This window comes from Hydra vulgaris, chromosome 07, assembly GCF_038396675.1.
Source record: "Hydra vulgaris chromosome 07, alternate assembly HydraT2T_AEP".
In the NCBI taxonomy this organism is placed as follows: Eukaryota; Metazoa; Cnidaria; class Hydrozoa; order Anthoathecata; family Hydridae; genus Hydra; species Hydra vulgaris.
Genome location: NC_088926.1, coordinates 14,635,001 through 14,659,488, shown reverse-complemented (window position 1 = coordinate 14,659,488; position 24,488 = coordinate 14,635,001). Strand labels below are relative to the sequence as shown.

Genomic DNA, 24,488 nt, shown 5'->3' with positions numbered 1-24,488 from the left:
TTAACAGAAAAAGTTTTGTTAATAAGTTAATTTCTTTTAGAAAAAAATTCTTATAAAATCAATCATAGTATTATCAAAATGATTGATATAAAGTAAAGGTTTTCAATATTGAAAAGTTTTTATTTTGCAGTAAAAAAAACAAACCTAAAGTTAATATAATTTTGAAGATGGTCAAACTTACAGCTGATGTCATTGAGCAATCACCACAGTATACGAATCCTTTACGAGATCGTGAGATTGATCTTCGTGGATGTAAAATATCTGTTATTGAAAATCTTGGAGCAACTTTGGTAAACTATTTGTTTTATTTTATTTGCATTACTTATGCAATTATTTGCAGTTTAACATGTTTGCATTACTTCTACATAACTTTTGTATAATTCTCAGCTTTGTTTTATCTTGATCAGGATCAATTCGATTGTATTGATATGTCTGATAATGATATAAAGAAAGTTGAAGGTTTCCCATTGCTTAAAAGATTGAGAATGCTGTTACTTAACAATAATAGAATCTGGTAAAACTTTTTTATTTAATACTTAAAAACTTAATTATTTTATTGATAGCTACATTTTTTAGAAATGAAAATATTAAAATACTAATAATATGTAACTTATTTCAATTATAACTAACCTTACCTAATTCTAGACCTTACAAGTAAAAAAAAAAAAATCTATTAGATTAAATAATTCTATTAAAAGTTTATTGTAATACTGTTATATCTTTATATAAGATGATTTATTGGTCTATTTACTAGTTGTTGTTATTTAAAAAAATGCGTTTTTGCAGAACACAGTTTAAAAACAAATAAATAAATATCATTTAAAAATGCATCTCTTTAAGAGTAATTTTAATTATTTATTACTTATATTTTATGGTATTTATAATTTATTATAATAATTGAAAAATAAATGGATTCCAAAGTGCCAAGACAAGTTTTGTTTATATTTAAGAGAATGTTCAAAAATTGAATGGGCTGAATTATTTTGAATGAAACAAAATAATAAATGGATACCAAACAAAGCTAACATTGTAGTTTTAGTCAAAGCTTGCTTTCTCCATTTTAGTGTGATTTTTAAGTCTTTAAAATATACACGCTTATTTTAATGCAATCTACATACTTTTATTCAAGCGCATTTAATTTGCAAGAGTATTTATTCAAGCGCATTTAATTTGTAAAAGTGTGAGTTAAAAGATGATGTTGTAGGACTTTTTTTAGAAACATATAAATATTTTCTTTCCACATACTATCAGGAAATCACTTTAGTTTGTATTATTTTTCACTAAATCTCAAAATATATTCGTTTATAAATTTAAAATAATTTAGTATCTTTTTTTTTTTAAATTTTATTAAAGAAAGTTATTTAAAAATATTGTCAGGATAGTTGTATATATCTTTGATATAACTTTAAGTTTATATTCACAATAAAAGCCTTCTCAGGAAAATATATACATTTTTGTTTTAAAAGTAGGCATTTCTTAAGAGTTTATTTAATTAATCATCTTATGAATTATACAAAGCATTAGCATTGGGCTGTGGATGCGTATAAGCATAGTGCTGTGAATGTTATATTGCTAAGATACGAAGACTCAACAAAAAAGGTTCAGTTGGGTTCTTTTTTTGAATTTTAATGTTTTATTTGAAAGTAGTTTTATGTTTTTAACTGTTATTATTATTTATTTATTATTAATAAATAAATTAATAATAAAAATTTTTATTTTTCAAAGTTTCATAGTATGTGCATCAATGCAGATGTAAATATAGCTGTAGATATAGTGTAGTAGCAATAGAGTGTACTTAAATCGACTGATTTAAATAGGAATAGGCTCAGTGTACATGCATGGACATGAAATGAGGTTTTCAAGTATAAACAAAGTGTTTCAATATTTATTTAAATAAGGTTGATAAATTAATTTATATGAAAAAATTATTAAATTAATAAAATTGCACTAGATTTTTAGGTGAAATAATCAAGATAATAATAACTTACAGCCGTGGCCATTAGTTTGATAAAATTTGAAAAAAAATTTGATTAAAAAAAAACACATATACTTTAAATATATAATATTCATCCTAAATCAATAAATTGGTTTTAAGTAAGAATTGGGGAATTCCTCAATTTATATTTTGTTACTGGGGTTCCCATTACTTTCGATTTTATAATAAAAATGTGAATATTGCTTTTATTCTATAATTTTACCTTGCACATTGCAGATCAATTAAAGAGTTAAAAAGTGTAAATAGTGATTTTTTCTTGTGTAAATTTTATTGAATTTTGAATGTGGCTTGAAAGGCTGCAAGGCAAGAAAAAAACTTGGCTCTCAAAAAAAAAAATAAGAAAAAAAGACTAGAATGGGCAATACATCACAAATAAAATAAAAACAAATATGTTAGACTTAACAACATTTAAAATGAGGTTTATTAAATAAAAAAGAAAAAATTTTAATAAGTTTTTTTTACAATATTTTTTTTTTAATGGAGTTGTTTGTAATATAATTATCATTTTTGGAATTTTTATATGAGACTCTCTCATGAACGCTTCATTTGAGACTCAACATTATACACTTTTGAAAAAAAAATTTGTGATAATTTTAGGAACTTGTTATATTTGCAAAGGTCTTGGGGACCCCTAAAAATATTTTTAATTCAAAAATTTTCTAAAACCAGTGTTTTTATCATTTTTTATCATTTATAGAACCAACCCTCAGAGTTATGGTCAGCATTCGGCATTGCCAACCTAACTGCCGACCTTAAAATATTTGAGGTCGACAATAAATTGCCGACTTCATTTCTATGTTTTATGGTAAGACCTTTGTATTAAACTTTTTTTGCTGATCTGATGCCAACTTTTAAAAGATTGAGGTCAGCAAATTATTGCCAACCTCATTTTCCCTGATTCCGAGGGTTGTAGAACACATTAAGGGGGTGGCAGCATATATTTTTCAAAAATGTTGTTTTTTGGGACACCCTAGGTAATACTTAAAAAAAGGGTCAGGATGCATGGGGTCAATTCATTTAATCACACTAAAATGGAGACAGTGAGTTTTTACTAAACTATAAAGTTAACTTTTCTTGGTATACCTTTATTATTTTGTTTTTATCAAAAAAATTTAGCCCATGCATTTTTTAAAATCATTATTTTCAATATGAACATAACTTGTCTCAGCACTTTAAGATTCCTTTAAAAATATCAACAAATCGTTGTTGCAAAACAAAAGTTCATTCTTAGGCTTAAGTCCATTTTTGAAAAATTATAAAGTCAATTTTTTGCGAAAATTTAGGCGCATAATAAAGTTGTCACAATGTATGGAACCAAAATAAATAAATTTAGGCCACTATGAGCAAAATTCAAATATCTCAAGTCCAAAAAAAATTTAGAGACATACAAAACTATCTTAAGCCCACTAGACTCAAGCAAGACTATCTTATGTGTATTTATGGAGTTTTTAAAATAATATACTTAATTTTTTTTAAGGGTATACTATCTTTCAAGTGTTTTCAATTGTTTTAAAAACAAAAGTTATTATGATGGTGTTACCAAATAATATTTTGTAAGTTTTTACTAGAGTTCTACAAGAGTTTAATAAGTTTCTTACTAGAGTTTCAGAATAAGCTCATTGTCGTAAAATGATTATTACTTGTGGTTTTAGTATTCTGAATTATATTCAGAGTGTTATTTAAACTAACTGTTTAGTAACTTATTAAACTAACTGTTAATAATTTATTAAATTGCATCTAAGTGTTATTAAAAATTATTTTAAATGCATTTTTTTTAGGGAGTGATTTGATAGGTTATACCTAAAAATTTTGGAAGATTTTTTATAATAAAAGTAATGAAAAGCTTTAATAAAAATCCATAATTTGATGTTGTTAAAAATAGTATTGGTACTGCAATACTTTGGAACCTCGGTGATTGTGAAAAATTTAAACTTGTTGAATATGAAAAATCTGACACTGAAGAACTTATTCCAACTCATACAACTTATACAACCTTAAAAAAGAAGAAGGAACCATCAAAACGAATTAGAAATGTTAGAAAATTTAAGGTAAACACAGGTCAGAGATTTCCTCATGTACAAAAGAGTAGTCCAAATAAAGGATGTGGAAAGAAATGCTTGTTTCAGTATTTAGAAAATCTTTCAGAGCAAGATTGTAAAGAACTGTTTAATTCATATTGGTAATAAAGTGTGTTGGATCAGAGGCGCCAAATAACTTGTGGCAAGGGTAACAGAGGAAGAGCCAAATCGAAGAAGGAAAAGGGAGCATGTGGAAAAGGAAAAAAACAGAAACCGAACATTTACATTTGTTTTCCATGCCAAAAAAATGATGCACTTGAAATGCACATCAGGGCACCAATGTTTCTTGATACTTTAGCTGTATCACAGCAGACAGTAAAAACAAAGCGATGACAAAACTGCTACAGGAAGTGTAAAAAAAAGATTCAAGAGGTCTCCACAAAAACCAAAAAAAAATAGTAATTAACAGGGAAAAAGTTTCATCAATCATATTCAAGCATTTCGAGTTGTTGAATCCCACTAGGTGAGGCACACAGAGAAATTGCAGTTTCTTCCTCAGAAGCTTTTATTTAAGGAAATGCATAGACTCTTCATAAATTAATGTAGTGGGAAAAATCTTTTTTTCAAGCTTTTGAAAAAAACACCTGTGTATTAACTGTGTTAAATCATGATGACACAATCAATTTTAAAAATGAAAGCGTGCTCTGCAGTATTAGCAAACATATGCTGTAAGATTTCAAATTTAACCAAAGCAAAAGGTGCAAAGAAATCTAAACCAAAAAAAGTTATGATCCAGTACTGCTGAAAGTTTTAAAAGAAAATCCTTATATTCTTTACTTTAAATAAAATTATGACAAGAATATAAAAGTTGTATTTTTCAATCAAAAACTGATTGCACAAAACCAGCAGCAGATATACACTTAGAAAAGCAGAAGTATCTTGCTCCAAGAGATATTAGTGGACTGAAAATAAAGGATCTTCCCTATTGCAACAAAGGTTGTATTCCGAAACAGCATCATTATTTCTACCAAAACCTTAAAACTTTGTTACTTTGTATCACAGTTTTATTTTTACTTATGTATTTTCAAGTTCGTTACATGTTTTTGGCTCCATTACTAAATGATCATTTTACATTTATTTTGATTATTAGCGCTAATTAACTAATCTAATAAAATAAGAGATTAATAGTTAAATAATTGCATAAAATTTATGAATTTAAGATATTTAATTTGTAGAGTTTTCCATATTTATCCATATTTTTATATCTTAAGTCAATTTGACTTTTTAAATTACATTAAAAACTAAAAATTTTTAATTTTTTTTTTGTTATGTTATGAAAATAATAGAATTTGCTATAAGCTGACTAAAAACAATTAGGTTGAATCAAAAAATTTATCATTGTGTTCGATCACTGTGTGATCAAACATAGTGATAAATTTAAAACTTTAAATGTCCTTTTCTCAGAATAGCAAAAATGAACTTAAGTCTTGTTTTGCAGCAGCAAAATTATTTAAATAAATGCCTAAAGAATTAAATTTTTTTAAATATTATTTTATTTAGTTGGTCATTAATTTGCAGCGAGCATTGCTATTTCTTCACATATATCATGAAAAATAAAAACATATAAGTAACTATTGAGTTGTGTACAAAAAAATTGGTTTCAGATAAAAATTCATTCCTTGTCATCTGAAATTTTTAAAATATATTATCAAATGTCATTCTCTAATTATATTCATAGTTTTTTGAGTTTTTGTAGATTTCACAAATCCTATTGTATCTGATATTATTATAACATTAAAGATATATCTGTTTATATATTAGCAACATTTAAAAATTGTAATGTTCTTTATTTATTTTGATTTTTTTTTGTCAAAAATTTTATGTAAGTTAACATTCTTAAATTTGGTCTATTGAATCTTGTTTCAAACGCTGTTAAACATTTTTTTAATTGAATTTTTTAATTTGTGATATAATATTAGTTTAATATTCATGTGGTGAAAAATGATGATGAGAGAGCTTTAAAACAAGGTAAGTTAAATAAACCATTAATTTAAGTGAATAATAACCCAGCGTCACAAGTATCCTTTTCTTATTTTTTTATGTATTTTAAATATATCTTTTAAAATACAATTGTTAATTTAAGTGGATGATTAAATTTCTTTCTATCAGGTTTTGTTCTTTCTATAATTTTGATTATTAAAATGTTTTTGACTTTTTTAAATTATTGTTAACTTATTGATATTGTTGATATTGTTGTCTGTTGTACAAAAAATTTAAGGTGGTTTATTCAGTCTAGAAAAATAATATTATTAGAAGTAAAATTAATAAAAAGAAAAATAATCTTATTAAAAATAAATTTTTCTCTAATAATAGATTTTTTATAAAAGTCAATAAATAGAAGTTGAAATTTTCAAAGTATTTATAGAAATTCAAAAATTTTAAATTGTTATCGGCGTGTAACAAATTTATCTAAAAACCATTTTTATAATTTTTCTTACCTAAATATCTATTCAAAAACAATTTAAAACAAAATTTTCTTAAAAAAATATTTTTTACAAAAGTTTTAAAAACTTAAATGGATTGAATTTTAAAAACTTAAATTTAAACTTAATTTTATCTGAAATTGCTTTATTTTTACTGCAGACAAAAATTTTAACAAAAAAATATTTTTTCATCCAACTCTTAAATTGAACTAACAATTTCAAAGCCTAAATATTGATATGTTAGGTAACTTCACAAAGAAACAAGCCAAGTGTGGTACAATTAGGGACCTTGTAGATTAATAGTAAAGTCCTTTTGCACCGATTGTGAATGCTCTGTTGTTGTACAACCACAAAATTAGCAAGAATATAAAATTGCTTTTTTTTTATCTATTTATATTTTACAAAAACTTTGATAAATTCTTTATTTCTATATTTATATCTTAAAGAGATTTTAATAAACTTTTGAAGTAACACTTAAAAATTAAAACATAAAAGTAAAACGTTTCAATTAAAATGTTTTGAAACTTGTGATTTAGTATCAAAATTTAGTGTTCAAAAGTTATATAGGAAAATATTTTTCATATACCTCTCAGTTCTTGTAAAGGGAATTAGAATGTGAATCAATTACAAACAAAAAAGTTGACTTAAATTGTTTTGCAGAGATGTCTAGTTGACAATCTTAAATTGTTTTGCAGAGATGTCTAATTGGCAATCTTAAATTGTTTTGCAAAGATGTTAACAATTACTACAGGGTTTCTGCCAGATCAGGGAAAAGTCAGTGAGTTCAGTTATCTGCAAAAATATCAGGAGATATTTTTGCAAAAATATCAGTTATCTGCAAAAATATCAGGGAAGTTTAATTTTGGTAGAAATCAGGGGAAATGACTTTTCATCAAACTTACATAACTTAATTAAGTTGTATATGGTATATATGCAACCTACTTAAGTTGTATATACACCATATATATTAAATGAATATACCTTTATATACTAAAATATATTTGTGTTTATAAACTATTTATTCATAAATTTATATTGTATGTGTAAAATTTTTAGTCGTTTTGAAGAGAACTTGGAGTTAGTGTTACCTCAGTTAGAAACACTGGTATTGACTAATAATAACCTGGCAGAACTTGTATGTAATTTTTAAATTTTTTTAATGTCATTTTTGTAGATTTACCTTATTTTTTACATAGTTTTTATGATAAGTAACAAATTTATTGTAAAATAGTAAAAAAATTGCAATTTATTGCAAATCAAATCAGGGAAGGGGGCCAGGTGCATTTGCCCCTCCCTTTCCCCTGTAATTTTAAAAATAAATAATTTTGAGAAAATTGACTGAAATTTTCAGTCAATTTTCTCAAAAAATCAGGAAAAAAAGGTCCTTAAAACTAATTCGGGGCCTCTTAATCTAGCACTGCCCTATCTCCCTCCTTCCCATATAATTTTTGTTCCTACAGTCCTGAAATCAAATTTGTGTTAGGTTTATAAGCTGAAATGTTTCAAATTAAAAAAGAGATATTGAATATAAAAAATATACTGTATTACTAAATTTATTGAATAAGCCAAAAAAAAATGCTCTTAAGATTTTCCTTTTTAATATCTTCTTTACAATAGATTTAACTTAAAAAATTTTTATTGCATATTTTTAGATGATTTAATAATAGTAATATGAATACATAAAAAATGTAATTGTCAATATTCTCAACAAGTTTATAACACATATTTTAAGTAGCCTTAAGTTGTATATTAATTAATTTTGTGCCTTAAGTTATGTATTAATAATTTAATAGTATGTTTTAAGATATTTCCTCCACTTGTTTTTTCGTTTAAAATATATGAAATATATATGAACATATAATATACATATGGACATATGAAATACTGTTAAGACTCAGGTAAAAAGGAAAAAAACATATACAAAACACATACTGAAACTTTTTAATCCCTGTGTAATAAGGTTGATAAATTTGTGATGAGGTAATCCACTGTTTTTCAGGGTGGTAACTCCCTTGCTGTTCTAAATTCACAACAGAAGAGAATCTACTGTTTCAGAATGATATCCCTCTTATATATCACAAAATAGTTTATAAACTTCCAGCTTTCATAAGTGCACTGAAGGGCTCGCTAGCCACTAAACCTATTGTTGTCCGATTTAAAGACATAGACACTCAAAACAGTATTGGTATACTATTTCTAGTTTCCATTTAATAAATATTTTTTGCTGCCACAAAGAAAAATTTATGGTTATAAAAACAAAGTTTTTGTTAGTCTAGATCAAACTCCATCTGAAGTTGATATTTCCAACATACTTAATAAAAACAGAAAATAATATAATGATGCTTTTTAAACAAACAAAAAACTCAACCAGTTTTTTGATTCATTAAGCACAAAAAAAACAGTTAATATCAATGGTATTGGAAAAAACCGGCTCAGCAACTAATGCTTGCACAGCTGCATTTCTGTGTAAAAATCATATTCATCAGAATAAATTAACATCTTTCCGCTTCTCCACTGATGCAACTTGATAAAAACAAAATTACTAAGCTACAACTATTAGCCAAACAAATATGATATAATCTCCATAACTTTATTTCTAAAAAACTTTATTTCTGCCCCATCAATATATAAATGTGCTATTTTGGATAGATAGAATCAGTTATGGAGGTGATGTAGAAATTTATGTTCAAATTGTTATAGTGAGGCGAAGGAGCTAGACATTTAAATAAAAAAAACTTAAAATGCAAAGAGTTTCTGTTTATGTCTAGTCAAAGGTCAAATATAGCTATGTGACTAGTTGAAGCTAGCTAATAACAATCCAGAAAGACTCGTTATATTTATTGTATATATTAATAGTGAGGCATCACTATCCTTTAAATATTAATATATGTAAAAAAAATAAAAATCTCACTATATATGTAAATATTATTATTAATATGTTAAGAGTCTCACCATCATTTTAGTGTGAGTGTTAATGATAATGGCCTGAAGTCTCACTATCGGTTAATGGATAGTGAGACTTCAGATTGAAATCAACTGAGCAGTGGTAGAGTAACAAAAGCAAGCATTCCCAACAACCAATTTCAATTAGTTTTTTCAAAAGAATCATTGAATCAGCAACTAAAACTATTTGCATCCAGAGCAATTGTTTCAATGTCAAATATAACAATTGAAGACATTTTTCTCAAGCACTTAAAAGTACCAAAACAAGTCAATGGATGATGATAATACTCCTTTGTCATAGATTAATAGCAACTCCATTAACTTTGATTTTCCAACTTTCATTAAATTCTGGCAAAGTTCCATAAAATCTGCCATCATTTTGGCTCACAGCTAATGTTAGACCTCTTTATAAAAAAAAACAGCAAAACAGATCTACCCAATTACAGATCAATATTGCTAACTCGTGTTTCATCCAAATCTAAATTAATCTAATTAATTAAAACTCAATGTTTCATCAATAGAATGTTTCATCAATAAAATGTTTCATCAATAGAAAAAGTAGTTAAACTAGTCATAATCATGTGGTAAACAATAGATCGCTTTCCAAAAATTAAGATTAATTGCATCACTAGTCTTTTAGAAGCAACGGATTTCTTGGCTCATAGCAAATCAAAAAAAAAAAACAGTCAACCTAATTTTTCTTGACTTTACAAAGTCATTCAATAAATTTGAAATGGTGGCAAACCTGGTTAATGCAGTTAAATGAAAAAAAAAGTCAAAAAAAAAATCAGTGAAAATAGGACAGCCAAACAAGTAGTTTCAGAAGTCACTAATTTTAAAAGAGATCTTGATATGAGAGAACCTCAAATACAGCAATGCAACAACATGCTCAGAATTCTTAAAACAAAAGTTCTTCAAACCTAAAATTAGGACTACAAGACTTGATGCAAAATTGTGAATTAAACTACTCTTGAAGTAATTCAACAACATGCTCAGAATTCTTTCAGCAATGCAACAACATGCTCAGAATTCTTAAAACAAAAGTTCTTCAAACCTAAAATTAGGACTACAAGACTTGATGCAAAATTGTGAATTAAACTACTCTTGAAGTCAGACTCATGCTATACTCAGCTGATGATGGATTTAATGAGGCTGGCTAACTTATTTAACTAACTAATCTTTTTATCATATTTTTAATTATTATAATTTCAACTTTAAATAAAAGCTTTCCTTCCATAAAATATTCTATTAATTATCAAGTAAAAGTAAGCTTCCCTTCAATATAATATCCTTTTATTGACTTTTTTTTAAAAAATTTTGATTTGTCATTGGTTAATTATTACTTTTAATGGTGAATAAAACTAATAGTACTTATATTTAGTATAATGAAATTATTATTCTGTAATAAAAACAAGTTTTTAGTATTTAATTATTTATTTTTTATGATAAAAGAAATTTTAAACTGTTTTCACTTACCTAGGCTGATATTGATCCATTGTCTACTGTCAGTTCTTTAACTAGTATAAGGTAAGGTCTTAGTGTAGTTTCTAAAAATATATCTATACAATATAAAAATTAAATTAAATAGTTTAAGCCAAAAACGCATAACACTATTTGTATTCAAAGTAAAAAAAAGTCAAAACACTTTGAATTCATATACAAAAAAAATTAAAGACTAAACACGATGAATTGAAAATACTCAAAATATTGTATTGAGTATTTTCAATTCATCAATCATTGTTACTTGAGTATAATTTAGTTTTAAAAATTAAAATATATAAAAAATTATTCAAACCTTATTGTTTTTGCCAGTAGGTTTATCACTCAATTTTTATCAATTTACAGTTATTTTAGGCAATTTACAAAATTGATGACATCTTTTCAAATCAGAATAATTGATATGAGTTTATAAGTGTTTTATATCAAGACTACCTATTTTCTATTTCTTTAGTTATTTCCTAAAGGTATATAAAACTTTATATGCCATTAAACAAAAAAACAATGCAAATAGAAAATTAATTCAAAATATTTATTGATAAGCAGTTTTGTAAAAAGTACATTCAAAGAAATATTTAAAATACAAAAACAAATACTTGGTCAAAAAAGTATTTAAGGTTATTGAATCCTTCCTTTCCAATCATAGTATAAAAGTTGTCCTTTATGGACAGAACTCTTCTTCATATCCTGTAACTTCATATCCTGTCAGGGGTTCCTCTAGGTTCTATCCTTGGCCCTATACTCTTTTTAATTTACATTAATGGTCTTCCAGATATTCTCACATCTAAGGTGGCATTGTTCGCTGATGAAGCTACTATTTGTTTTTGTCTCGATGAGAAGCCAACACTCTCTGATTGCTTATAGAGGGCATTTGAGCTTGATAAGGATCTCACTACTGCTACAGCATGGGGCTCACAGTAGCTGGTGAACTTTAATTCAGATAAAACCTAATTTTTTCAGCCAATTGTTATCGCTATAATTTAGGTCTTCCTATATTTATGAATGGTATTGTTCTCAATGAGTCATCTACCCTTCATCTTTTAGGATTAACTCTTTTGATCTTACTTAGAAACCATATACAGAATCCATTGCAAATTCAGCATCTGCTAAGGTTGCATCTCTTTATCGTGCTCGCCACTTGCTTACTTTGGATTCTATTCTCTATAAATCTTAAATCCGTCCTTGTATAGAATTTTGTTGCTATATCTGGGGCAGATCTTCCAATGATGCCCTTTCTCTTTTAGACAAGGTGCAAAAACGCATTGTAAACATAGTTGGACCTGCTCTTGCAGCCGACCTCTGACCATTATCACATCATCGTAATGTTGCTTCTCTTTCTCTTTTCTACAAATACTATAATGGGCACTGCTCTAAAGAGCTAGCATCTCTTGTGCCATCTACTTAAATTCATTCTCGTGTTACTCATCATTCAGTTAAGTCTCATCCTTTTTCTGTGACTATTCCTAAGTGCTCCAAAAACTCTTATTCATCTAGTTTTTTTCCTCGAACATCAGTTCTTTGGAATTTGCTTCCTTCATCTTGCTTTCCTGATTCATATAATTTGCAATCCTTTAAGTCGTCTGTCAATCGTTATCTTGCTCTACAATCTCATCTTTTCTCTTCCGGTAACATATAACTTTAATTAGTGGTTGCTTGCAGCCTTGTTGGAAGCGAAGATGTCTTCTAGTTTTTTTCCTCGAACATCAGGTCTTTAGAATTCACTTCCTTCATCTTGCTTTCCTGATTAATATAATTTTCAATCTTCTAAATTGTCAATTGTTATCTTGCTCTATAAACTTTATACTTCTTTTCCAATAACTTCCAACTCTAATAATGGTTGCTTGCAGATTTATTAGAAGCAAAGATATTGAAAAAAAAAAAAAATACAAGTTACAAAAAGCTCGATATCAAAGTATTTAAAATACAAAATACAATTCTTGAATATGTTTTAAAGCAGCTAAAGTTTAGAATGTATCAAAATTAAATATATATCTTTTTGAACAATTATTACAAGTTTCTTATGAACCTGATGAGCTGTTGGTATGAGAAATCCCAAAAGCATTATTCTCCTATAATATATTCTCCTTAAAGTTTGAGCATCAGCAATAAATTTTATAAACTGTTTGTCTTCTAATGCCTCTTACTCCACTGGTTTGAAAAGGTGATTTAGGGGATTATATCTTATCTTTTACTCTTGGTTTTAAAAGTTAAAATCAAAGTTCTCTCCAGCATTAGATGCTTGTGTGCTTCGGCTGACACATGATAACAAGTTTTCAGCAATTGGCCATTGCACCCATGTATTGTTGTTTATCGTTAAAAGTTAAATCAATTGTCTTTGCTTGCTGAAGAATTTTGGGACATACTATTGATTGATATTAAGTAGTAGTTGAACTCAATGTTAATTGACCACCAATTCAACTACAAAATGTTTTTGCAGGGACACCTTTCTTGTGTTGGCCAGACCTCTTTTTGTAACATTTCTGGACATTTCTTTCTTTTTCTTTTTTTTTTTGATTTAAAAAAAAAATTAAATAGTATTTTGTATTTAAAATATAAATTCTAATTTCTCAACTGAAAAAGTATTTAAATACAAAATAAAAATATTTTAAAAGTATTTTAAATACGCTTTTAAAAGTATTAAAAAAACTATACAACTCTGTAGGTAAGCATAAGTTGTTGATTTTTTCTTTTCTTTTCTTGCTTTTAGGCAATGGCTAAAAGTATTTGTTTTATCTTTAAGATAATAAACATGGTTTATATGCACACCATAACATATATGTTTGGTGGAGCTTAGTAATATTTTTATTACTTATTTTATCTTGTTAAAGTTTTCAAATAGGGAAATTGTAACAATATCTAAAAGTTGTTATATAACAAATTTATCATTGTAAGTATTATATAGTTATGTAAACATCAGTATTATAAATATGTTTTCATATATCATTGTCTTTATATCATTACATTATGTATTATGTAATATATTTTTTAATAGATAGAGAAATCAGTAATATACAGAAATCATTTCTTTTATTTACTAAAGTATTAAGATAGCATTTGTTAATTTGTAGTAATCACTGAAGGTATAACAATTCAAAGTTTTATTTCTTTAAACTTGTTATTACAAAAACAGTATTGCATTATGTAAATATTTAATCATAATGAATAGTATCTTAAATCATTTAAATAAAATAGAAAAATCAATATTAGTAAGCTTACTACTTAATGTTAGTAAGGTCACTAGCTTATATAATATGATACATAATAAAAGTATGATAAAATACCAATTAAAATCCCAACAAAAGCCACAAAACCATTTGATAGAATATTGCATACATGATATTAAATATGCAGTAATATTATTATTTTATATACTTATTGGATTATTGTTATATATACATTTAATTTTATTATTAAATCATAAATTTAGTAATAAAATTAAATGTATATATAATAATAATGTAATAAGTATATAATATAATAATTAATGTTTATTAATAAATAATTTTTTAATTTAAAAATTAAACTAGTTTATGATTTTAAATTTTTTTCCTTTTTTGACATTTTTCAATAGAAGTTGTGTTAACAAAATAACTAAGAGAATGGAACAGAAACCGAGCAGAAATTTATTCCTAATAAATTTAACCTAGCATGTCCTCATCATATCATGGAGCTTTTTTTATTAGCAACATTATTATTCAAGTCATTGTTTCAAGACACAAAGTGACTAGAAGTTTTACTTTTTAAGCAATTTCAAGCTCAATGAAAGTACTTTAATCTTGAGATTCCTATTGAAATAAAGCATTGCATGGTTGCCAAGTTTCTAGATTAACAAAAGATGGGGAACCTGTAACTCCAAAATGGTGACATTTTTTTTAATAAGCTTTGATTAAATATTGAGTTACTCAATGAAGAACCAAGTTGCCGGCCAAAAAGAGATGTCTTCAAAACTGCTCTAGAAATTGTGAGGAGTTTAAAAGTTGTTAATAAAGCCTTAATTGCAGTTTCAAGGATAAGTCAAAGATATTTTAGTTTGTTAGCAATGATTTTTTTGTGTGTGGATTTTCAATTTTTAAATTGTATTTTTTACTATTTTTGTATAAAAATATAACACCTGCAGTTCAACTTCAATTAAAAACATCATTTCCACATTATATATGTAATAGTTTAATATTTAGATGAAAGTTTGTTTTATATCTTCCACAAAATGAAAATTTTTGATAAATTTTACACAAAAAGCACACCTAATCTTCTAAAAGAATTTGTATTATTAAGGTGAATATATATATTAAAAAAGATAACCCACTATAGTTAATTGTGGCACTCTCTTATCTTAAAATAATCAAAGATATGGAAGCTCTTCATAAAAATGAGACACCAGCCATGATGACATATCTGTCAAATTACTTTATGCTGCACGCCTTGAACTAGTTATAATTATTAACTATTGCGTCAACAAATGTATTGTACCATCTGATTGGCTTTATGTAAACATCATACCCGATCTTAAAGTTGATAATCCATCTCTACCAACTGACTACTGACCAATTACAATAAAATCCGTATCATAAAAATTAGTTAAACATCTCATACAAATAGTTAAAACATATATATAAAACTACAAATTCTCGTAAAATTGTATTGTACAAGATAAATTATTGTCAAATAATTGATATAATGTAAGTACAAGCTTATTACCTTAGTTGTGATACCTACAATGCAGTTGTCCTCACCTCCACAACCAATAAAACAAAATCCAAGATGCAAGTCTTTCAAAAGTGCCTTCTAAAAGCAGCTGGTGTTAATCTTCATGATTTAACCTACCATTGTATCCTTCTGATTTGATGAACATCTCGATGCTGTAATGTCTCAACCTACTTAAAAGAAATTTAGACAAACCAAATTATCCAATCACACTTAGTCTGCATAAGAATGAACATTCACATTTCACTTTTAATTTTGACACCAGATCTGCAAAATCATCAATGTAACACATATCTACAAAAATCTATTCATTACCTACATAATGGCGGAAATAAATCTGTTGCTAACGTTATCCTTTATGTTATCTGAATGCTAATCCATTGTCAATAGATTACATCAAAATATTGTACTGTTTGTAAACTAAAATACAATATTTACTTCATTGAACAAAATTATATTAAAAAGTATTCTTATAAAATTTTGGTGCTAATACTATTTTGCATTTAAAAATTTGTTAATTATTGTGTTAATGTTGTTTTACTGCATCATATTTGAACTATAATTTCTAAATTGTTGGACTTATCCCAAAATGCTTTGCTGCTAGTCTTTTAGCATTCTTATCAAATTTTTTAATATTATTTGGCTGTATATACTTTTTGATACTTATTTGTGCTACAGAAACAATTTTTTAATAATTTAATATGGAGTTATGAAGTACTTGTTTAGAGTAAAATCTTTCAAATCATTAACATTTATATCTCTTACGTCATTTTTTAATAAAATTTTCATGATTTTTTTAGCTTACTTCGCAACCCAATAACTAATAAACCAAATTATCGAAGTTATATTATTTACAAACTGCCACAAGTTCGTATTATAGACTTCCAACGTGTCAGAATGAAGGTAGTTTAATGTTTATTTTGATTAAAAAATATATAGATTTTTAAAGGGATCCCAAAGTGCTGAGACAAGTTAAGTTCATATTAAAGAGAATGTGTAAAAAAAAAATGTTTAGACTAAATTTTTTTGATTAAAAGTAAGTAATAAACATATACAAACAAAACTTACTTAGTTTTAGTTGAAGCTCATTGTCTCCATTTTAGTGTGATTTTTAAGTATTTAAAATATACGTTGCAATCTACAGATTTTATAATTTATTTAAGTGCATTTAATTTCAAAGAGTTTCAGTATAAAAAATGATGTCATAATTGGATTTTTTTTTTTAAAGCAAATTTTTTTTTTTAATCAATTTCATTTGTTTTTGTTTTATTTGTTTTTACAAAAAATGTTTCTCATCAATTGTATGACTTTTCTATAAATTTTAAAGAAAGCTAAACATAAGTTTTTTTATAGAACTAAATAAAAAATTTTATTTTTATGTAAACTTTGTGAACTTTTTTTTAGTTTTATCTAGGCTATTTATTGCTATGATGTTTTAGTTATTCTATCAAAATGACATTTTACAAATTCTTAAATTTTTAACTAATAAATAATTTTGGTAAACGACAGCATTTATTAGAGATATTTGACAAATTTTTTAATTTTAAATTAGAGAATATTGATATTTATGTCAGTATAGGTAAAATTTATAAATTTTGATAACTTGCATATGGATATAAAGGCAATTTTGTAATATTTTGCATTTGAATTTTGATAACTAAACAGATAAAATGTTGGCAACTCCATACCAATTAGAACCTTTTTTAAAAAAAGATAAAGAAAACCTGTATAGATAAAAAAAAAAAAAAAAAAGCGCTGACAATTTTATCAGCTATGAAAATTTGAATTTTGATATTACGTAGCATCTAAATCAAATCGTTTGAATCTTGGTACTTAACAATTGTGTAAATGTAAATACTGTATAACTAAGCCTCTTTGAAAAGAAATGTCTTTGTTGCATTAATAAATAAAGGCGATAAATAACAAATAAAAATAAGTTAGCAATATTATAATGCCGGTAATAATAAATAAAAAGGCGAAAAATAAATAATAAAAAAGATAAGTAGGGGAGACCGGGGCTAGTTGGCCGCAGGGGTAAGTTGACGAACTGAGTTTATCTTCTGAGCCTTTAATCAGAAAGTGACACAGAACCTTTTTAATTGACCATTTTATCATTCACTATAGTATTGTCAGGATTCGCACATGTGCATGGGAGATATGAAGATTTATGCGCTTTTTGGACAAAAACATAACTTTTGGAACATTGCTTCCTTTTTACTTTAAAAAGAAAATAGTAAGTCTTATGAAAAAAAAATTATTGTAAAAGTTCCAGTTACAATTGGTTTACTATATCCAGTCAGACTTTTTTTCAAAGTTGCCGTTTTTCAGGATCTAAAGACTGTTTATTGAAAAAAAGGCTTTCGGGGTAAGTTGACAAAATTTTCATGGGGTTAGTTGGCTCATAGCATTTACTATGGGAAAAAAAAAATATTTTCATAAAGTTAATTTTTTTTTTTTTAATTTTTAACTATTAAAAAAATTTATTCTTACAAAAAAATTTAAAAAAATTTTTTTTTAGGTTTTTTTTTTTCACAGATAAAAAGTGGACTACTGTTTTGGCTGTTATATTCGGAATAATATTTGGTACCATCTAAAAGTAATATTAAATTTTGGGATAAAATTGTTGCCAAAATTAATAGTAAAAAAATTTCTAATAATTTTGCACTTAATAGTACATTAATAATCATTTTTATAGGTTGCGCCAACTTACCCCGTGGTATGGTAAGTTGGCGTAACTTTTTTTTTTTTTTTTTTTGAGGGCCCAGAAAGGCCCCAAAAATTTTTTTTTGTAAATGAATGCAAATTTGATAAGTTACCTAAATTCATACTCTTTAAGACTACACTTTAATAATACACTTTAAAAACCGAGCCAACTAGCTCCGGTCTTCCCTAATAAATAAATTTTAAAATAAAGCAAATAAATATTGCCACAGGTATTGCAAATTAAGTAAAAATTTTATGAAATAAAACCTAATGTACCCAATATTAAAAGGAAAACTTGTAATTGACAATTACAAGTTTTCCTTTTAATGATTTCAATTATAAAATTGAAAATGAAAATAAATGTTGTTAATTAAACTTTTATACAGTTAAATAATACAAAATAAAGTTAACAGAATCTTAATAAAAATAATAATCATTTAATAACAATAAATATAACACGAAACTGGTTTATAGCAAAATATCTGAAATATTTTATTCATATTTTTAATGTGAATTTGACAAAAATTAAAAAATAAAATTCTTTAGTAATTTATGATATAAATTTTATTTTTAATATAATAATAAGTAACAAAACAAATTCTTTAGTAATCAATAATGGAAAAAAAAAAATTCTGTCATTTGAAGAAAAAAAGAATTTCTAGATTCCTTATCGAAATTCTGCAATGGTTTCATATACTAAAACTCTTTGGAGTTAAATGCTTAAATAAATTATAAAGTCTGCAAAAGCAGCATATATTTTAAAGACTTAAAAATCATATTAATATATATGATTGGAGACGGCGAGCTTCGACTAAAACTATAAGGTTAGTTTTTCTTTGTTTTTTATTTTACATTTTTTTATTTTTTTTAGTCAAAAAAATTTAGTCCAAACACTTTTTTTAAACATTCTCTTTAATGAACACAACTTTTATCTTTGGGATCCCTTTAACTAAAAGTTTTTTGTATAAATTATCTAAACAAAGAAAATATTGCAAAAATTTGTTTGAGCCTTATTTTACTATTAACATAATATCATATGATAACATAAAATGTTCAAAATAACTGCCAAAAAATTTATTTAAATACTAATTATAATTAATATTTCCATAAAGCTAAATTTTTTAGCAGTTATTTTAAACTTCTTATGTTATTGTATCCTAATTATTATTAGGACATTATTTAGGAAAATAATAGTTATTTATTTATCACTATCCTAATAATTATTATCTTAATTATTAATTACTAATTATCATTATCCTTATTGAATTATACATTATCCTAATAAATAATAATTGTTATTATTTCCTAAAATCCTAATTGTTATTAGAGAAATTAATAACTATTAGAACAAAATAAATATTGAAAGCATTAAAGCATTAAAAATTGACTAAACTTTATGAATTTTCAAAGGAAACATTTACAATACAAAAAAAATGTACTCTAAAAAAATAAAAAATAAGGTTCAGTACTTCTATTACAACAAAACATAAACAAAGACTTTCCTGAAACTTAGTTATTAAGAAAGTTGTAAAATGAATAAATCTACCATTAACAAGTTTTATATCTTGACATATAAAATTTTGGATTAAGAACTATTTCTAAACTAGTCAAAGTCAGTCAACTGCTTCTTAAGTTGACAAAAAAATAAAAAATATTTTTTTTGAAAAACTGAAACAAGATTTTTAAATTTGTAATAACAGTATGAAACAATAACTAATCGCTTTGTACTGTGTCAAACTGCACATTTAAGAGAAAAATATGCTTAAGTAAAAACTATTTATAATAAAAACAAATTCTTTAATGTAAACAAATCTAGTAAAAATTTTTGAAATTTTTTAGGGGTGTCACATGACGGGAACATTTTTTTTGAATATCATTAAAAGCATATCAATCTCAGTCTCAAAAGAAGTAAAATTTTGTAAAAGTTTCAATAAATTTATATTTATAAAAAACGCATAATGAAAAACTATTTTAAAAATATGAATAAAATTTTTTTGTTATTAATATGCAATAAAATCTAAAATAATAATTTTTATATAAAATGGTTATTATTTTCTTATATTAATTTAATTATTATATAATTTAAATACAGCTGCCATAAGAAATAAATATATATGAAAATAACCTAGTCAACTATTTCTTAAGTTGTCAATTTCTTGAGTTGTATTTAGGGAAATGTATGGTTTGGCAAGCAATTTTTAATCTGTAAGCTATTTGTGGCAAGAAATGAAACACATTTGTAACTTCAATTATGATAAACAATGATCTCGACAAGAAGAAGCCTGGATACTACCTGGTGTTTTTTGCCTTATAAACATTCTCATAATATTCCTTTATAGTTTTAGTAACATATGGCCATTGCAGGATTGAGTTTTTTTATTTCTTTTTTTTTTTTATTCTGATTCACTCCCAACAAAGCTGCAAGCAACCACTATTCAGTTGGGAGATACTACAGGGTGGCCAGGGGTCCTTAAAAACCTTGAAAACTTGGAAATGTCATGGAATTTGATAGGTCCTGGAAAAGTCCTGGAAAAACACCCTTTTTAGCAATAAAACCTGTAAATCCTTAAACTTTTTTCTGAAATAATTCAATATTTCGTTATCATGTTTTTACCTTTTACAGAAATATTATTAACATTGCGTAGATTTCTTCTGAATTTATTATGTATTTTCTGAAATGCAAAAAAAAAATTTTTAACTGTTACTGTCAGTATTATTAACATCTAGTAATTATTTAAAAAATTCAATATATGAATAATATATAATGCCTAAGGCAAAGAGCTGTCATTTTCATGCAGAATGGGTATACAACAAAAAGTATTCTTCTTGGGTAAAATCAGCACAGCCTACTATTGAGGATCTTCAATCTCTAGCTCTCGTTACCAAGGCAGAAATAATATGGAGCTTGAATGTAGAAATGTCACTTTTTTTTAAGATCATGCTTAAATATAAATGAAATGTTCAAATTAATATTCTCTGACTATAGCATCTAAGTTTGCATTAAGCAAAACAAAATGTGGTTACCTTATTAATTTTGGATTAGCACCATACTATCGAGACCAGCTTTTCTCTGATGTCAGAGCATAACCAATCTTTGTTTTGTTATATGATGAAACTATGAGTGTTATCTTCAAAAATGAACAAATGGATTTCTGAGTTGGATACTGGAATTTAAGTTCTGGTGTTATGATTAGCTAGATTTATTGACTCAATATTCACAAAATTTATTTGACAAACTTGAAGCAACAGAGGTGTTTGATCTTAGAAAACTAATTCAAGTATGAATGGATGGTCCTAATCTTAATTGGGAGGTTTTAAAAATGTTAAATAAATATAGACAGGAAAAAGAATATATATATATATATATATATATATATATATATATATATATATATATATATATATATATATATATATATATATATATATATAGATGCATACATAAATACATACATTCATACACACATAAGTTAAGATTAATTCAGCTTTAATAATTTTTTTTATTATTATGTTGAAGTTTCTGTTCAACTCGCTGGATAGAAGATGAATCTGTAGCTTCTAGAGGAATTGTTGTATGACTAAACATGATTAAAATTATAAAGTATTATGAATCAGTGTGTAAAAGCAGATATCTCAAAATGTGGCATTTTTATTGAACAGTTTAGAAAATATGTTTCAAAATTTGATGAAAATGATTCTCAAACAAAACATTTTAAAAGGAGCTGCAACAGCATTTAATTTACCAAAGATTGAAGTAGAGAAATCAAAAAAAAGATTGAAGTAGAGAAATCAAATAACCAACTCTAAGTAGACCAAATTGACATAGGCACTAAAATGCTAAGTTCTTTTCATTGTTAACCAGAGGAGAACTTAGAATTAAGGAAAAAATGTAGGCAGATTATCATAATGTTATTGCAAAATTTACAAGAAAGATGCCCATTAAAGTATTCTTTAGAGAGGAATGCTTCATCTTTGTCTCCAAATGCAATGATTTAAAACAAGGAACTATCCACTTTGAAATTCAAGGATCTTGCTGAGAGATTAAATGCATTAAAATGGCTTTCGACTGATGATGCAGATAATGCAAAACAAAAATTTGATTAATTTTTTGGTGCAGAATGTGCTTGATTTAGAGTCTTTAAAATGATAATAAATTTGAGTCCTTTAATAAATCAACTGATTCTGTTGATAAATTTCTTGATGTCTATTTGTACTAAACTCAAAAGTATTCAGCATTATGGAAAGTGCTTTCAATTTTGTTTTATCTCATGGCCAATAGGCAATAGAATGAGGATTTAGTGTTAACAAACAGTTGTTAGTAGAAAATCTACAAGAAAGATATCTTGTTTCCCAAAGAATAGTTTATGACCACATCACTTTTCATGACATTGTTATTTATCAGTATGAGCTTCCCAGTGATCTTTTAAAAAGCTGAAGGTTAGCATAAAGTAGGTAAAATTCAGATATTTCACTAAAAAAACTTTAACAATTTAAGAAAGATTAAATAGAAGTGTTTGATAAACTAATTTATCTATATATATGCAATATAAAATATTTTAAAAATTTATATATATATATATATATGCAATATAAAATATTTTAAATATATATATATATATAAAATAAATATATATATGCAATATAAAATATTTTAAATATATATATATATATATATATATATATATATATATATATATATATATATATGATAAATATATATATATATTGAATATAAAATATTTTAAAAATTTTAAAAATTTTTTAACTTATGCCATACTATATATGACTATATATTACAACATACAGTACTGTGAATATGTTTTAGACCACTTGTATAATTTAAAGCGTACTTAAGTTTAATAATATATAAGAAAAGTTGAAAAAATATATATTTTTGAATAAATAAACAAAATTGACGAGGAAGCATAAGAGATTTGTTTGTTTATTTATTAAAATGATGTGTCATAATAACTACAGACCAAGTGTTGATCTAAATAAGAAATAAAAATAAACTGGTTTAAACTGATTCGGGTTCATATTCCTTCATTTAAGTTTTTGAAAGTATAAAGTGCAGTCATAGAATCAATTTAGTACAATAATGATGGGTTTAGGTACATTTTTAAAAAAATGTTATTTTTTATGAATACAGTTGAACAAATAGTTAAAAATAATTAAACAAGGTTATTAGTTTGCATTTTTAGATAAATGTTTGTTTGCATTTTTATATGTTTAGTTTGTATTTTTAGACTAATTAAATGGGTAAAATATCTTTAACATAAAAGTTGTTGTGCCTCACAAAGAAGGTTATTCGCAGCGCCAAATTTCATCCAAAACAGGATACTCGAAGACTGCTATTACAGAAATCATTAAAAAGTTTAGAGAAACTGGCTCTCTTGAAGATAGAAAGAAAAGTGGTAGATCTCCTAAGCTAACAAAAGATGACATAGATATTTAAAAAACCCTTTCTTTAAGAAATAGAAAAAAAGCATCAACCGAGTTGTCAAAGGACATTAACACAGCAACTTAGAAAAATGTTAGCTCTTCTTGTATTTGATGACACCTACTCAAATTGGGATTAAGAGGGTGCGTTGCAATTCGAAAACCATTATTACGGTGTGGCAATAAAGAAAAATGACTTAAATATGCTAAGCAACACAACGATTGGGCCCAGGAAAATGTTTAATTGGTTTCTGTACACCGATGAGTCCAAATTCTCATTATTGGCTTCTTTTCATTCCAAAAAAAATTTTTGGAATGAAAAGAAGCCAATATGTTAAAAGTAGAATTGGAGAAGCTAAAAGTGAAGGGCCAACAAAACTTACCTCTCTTGGGTCCACGAGCGGGTTAAGGCAGCCTTGACAAAAATGTATTATATTTGTAAAGGTTTTTACTAACATTACGTAACATATTAGAACATTTAGTGTTAACAGTAACATTTTTTATAACATTGCTAACAAGCCCAAGTCTATAAACCCTACTATTAAACATGAAGGAGGCTCTTTACAAGTTTGGGGCTGTTTATCTTCATCTGGAGTAGGTGATTTGATCAAAATAGAGGGGCAACTCACTGGGAAATGTTATGTGGATATCCTAAGGTACCATGCTGTATCATCCGGAATGAGACTAATAGTTCATAATTTTATTCTG

The 24,488-nt window shown here is 25.7% G+C and overlaps 2 protein-coding genes across 2 annotated transcripts in view; both read left to right on the top strand.

The window, feature by feature from the left end:
- The first annotated feature begins 114 nt into the window (after positions 1–114).
- Positions 115–24,488, top strand: part of LOC100215441 (U2 small nuclear ribonucleoprotein A') — a 39,123-nt gene continuing 14,749 nt past the window's right edge. The window contains exons 1-5 of the mRNA XM_065801148.1: positions 115–290; positions 408–514; positions 7,554–7,632; positions 10,921–10,967; positions 16,439–16,541. Coding sequence (XP_065657220.1) covers positions 168–290; positions 408–514; positions 7,554–7,632; positions 10,921–10,967; positions 16,439–16,541 — 459 coding nt within the window. The 5' untranslated portion in view covers positions 115–167. The remainder of the gene's footprint in view (positions 291–407; positions 515–7,553; positions 7,633–10,920; positions 10,968–16,438; positions 16,542–24,488) is intronic.
- The window catches only part of LOC100207150 (exosome complex component MTR3), a 33,660-nt gene continuing 17,589 nt past the window's right edge, over positions 8,418–24,488 (top strand). The window contains exon 1 of the mRNA XM_065801147.1: positions 8,418–8,457. The gene's annotated coding sequence lies outside the window, so the exon portion shown is untranslated. The remainder of the gene's footprint in view (positions 8,458–24,488) is intronic.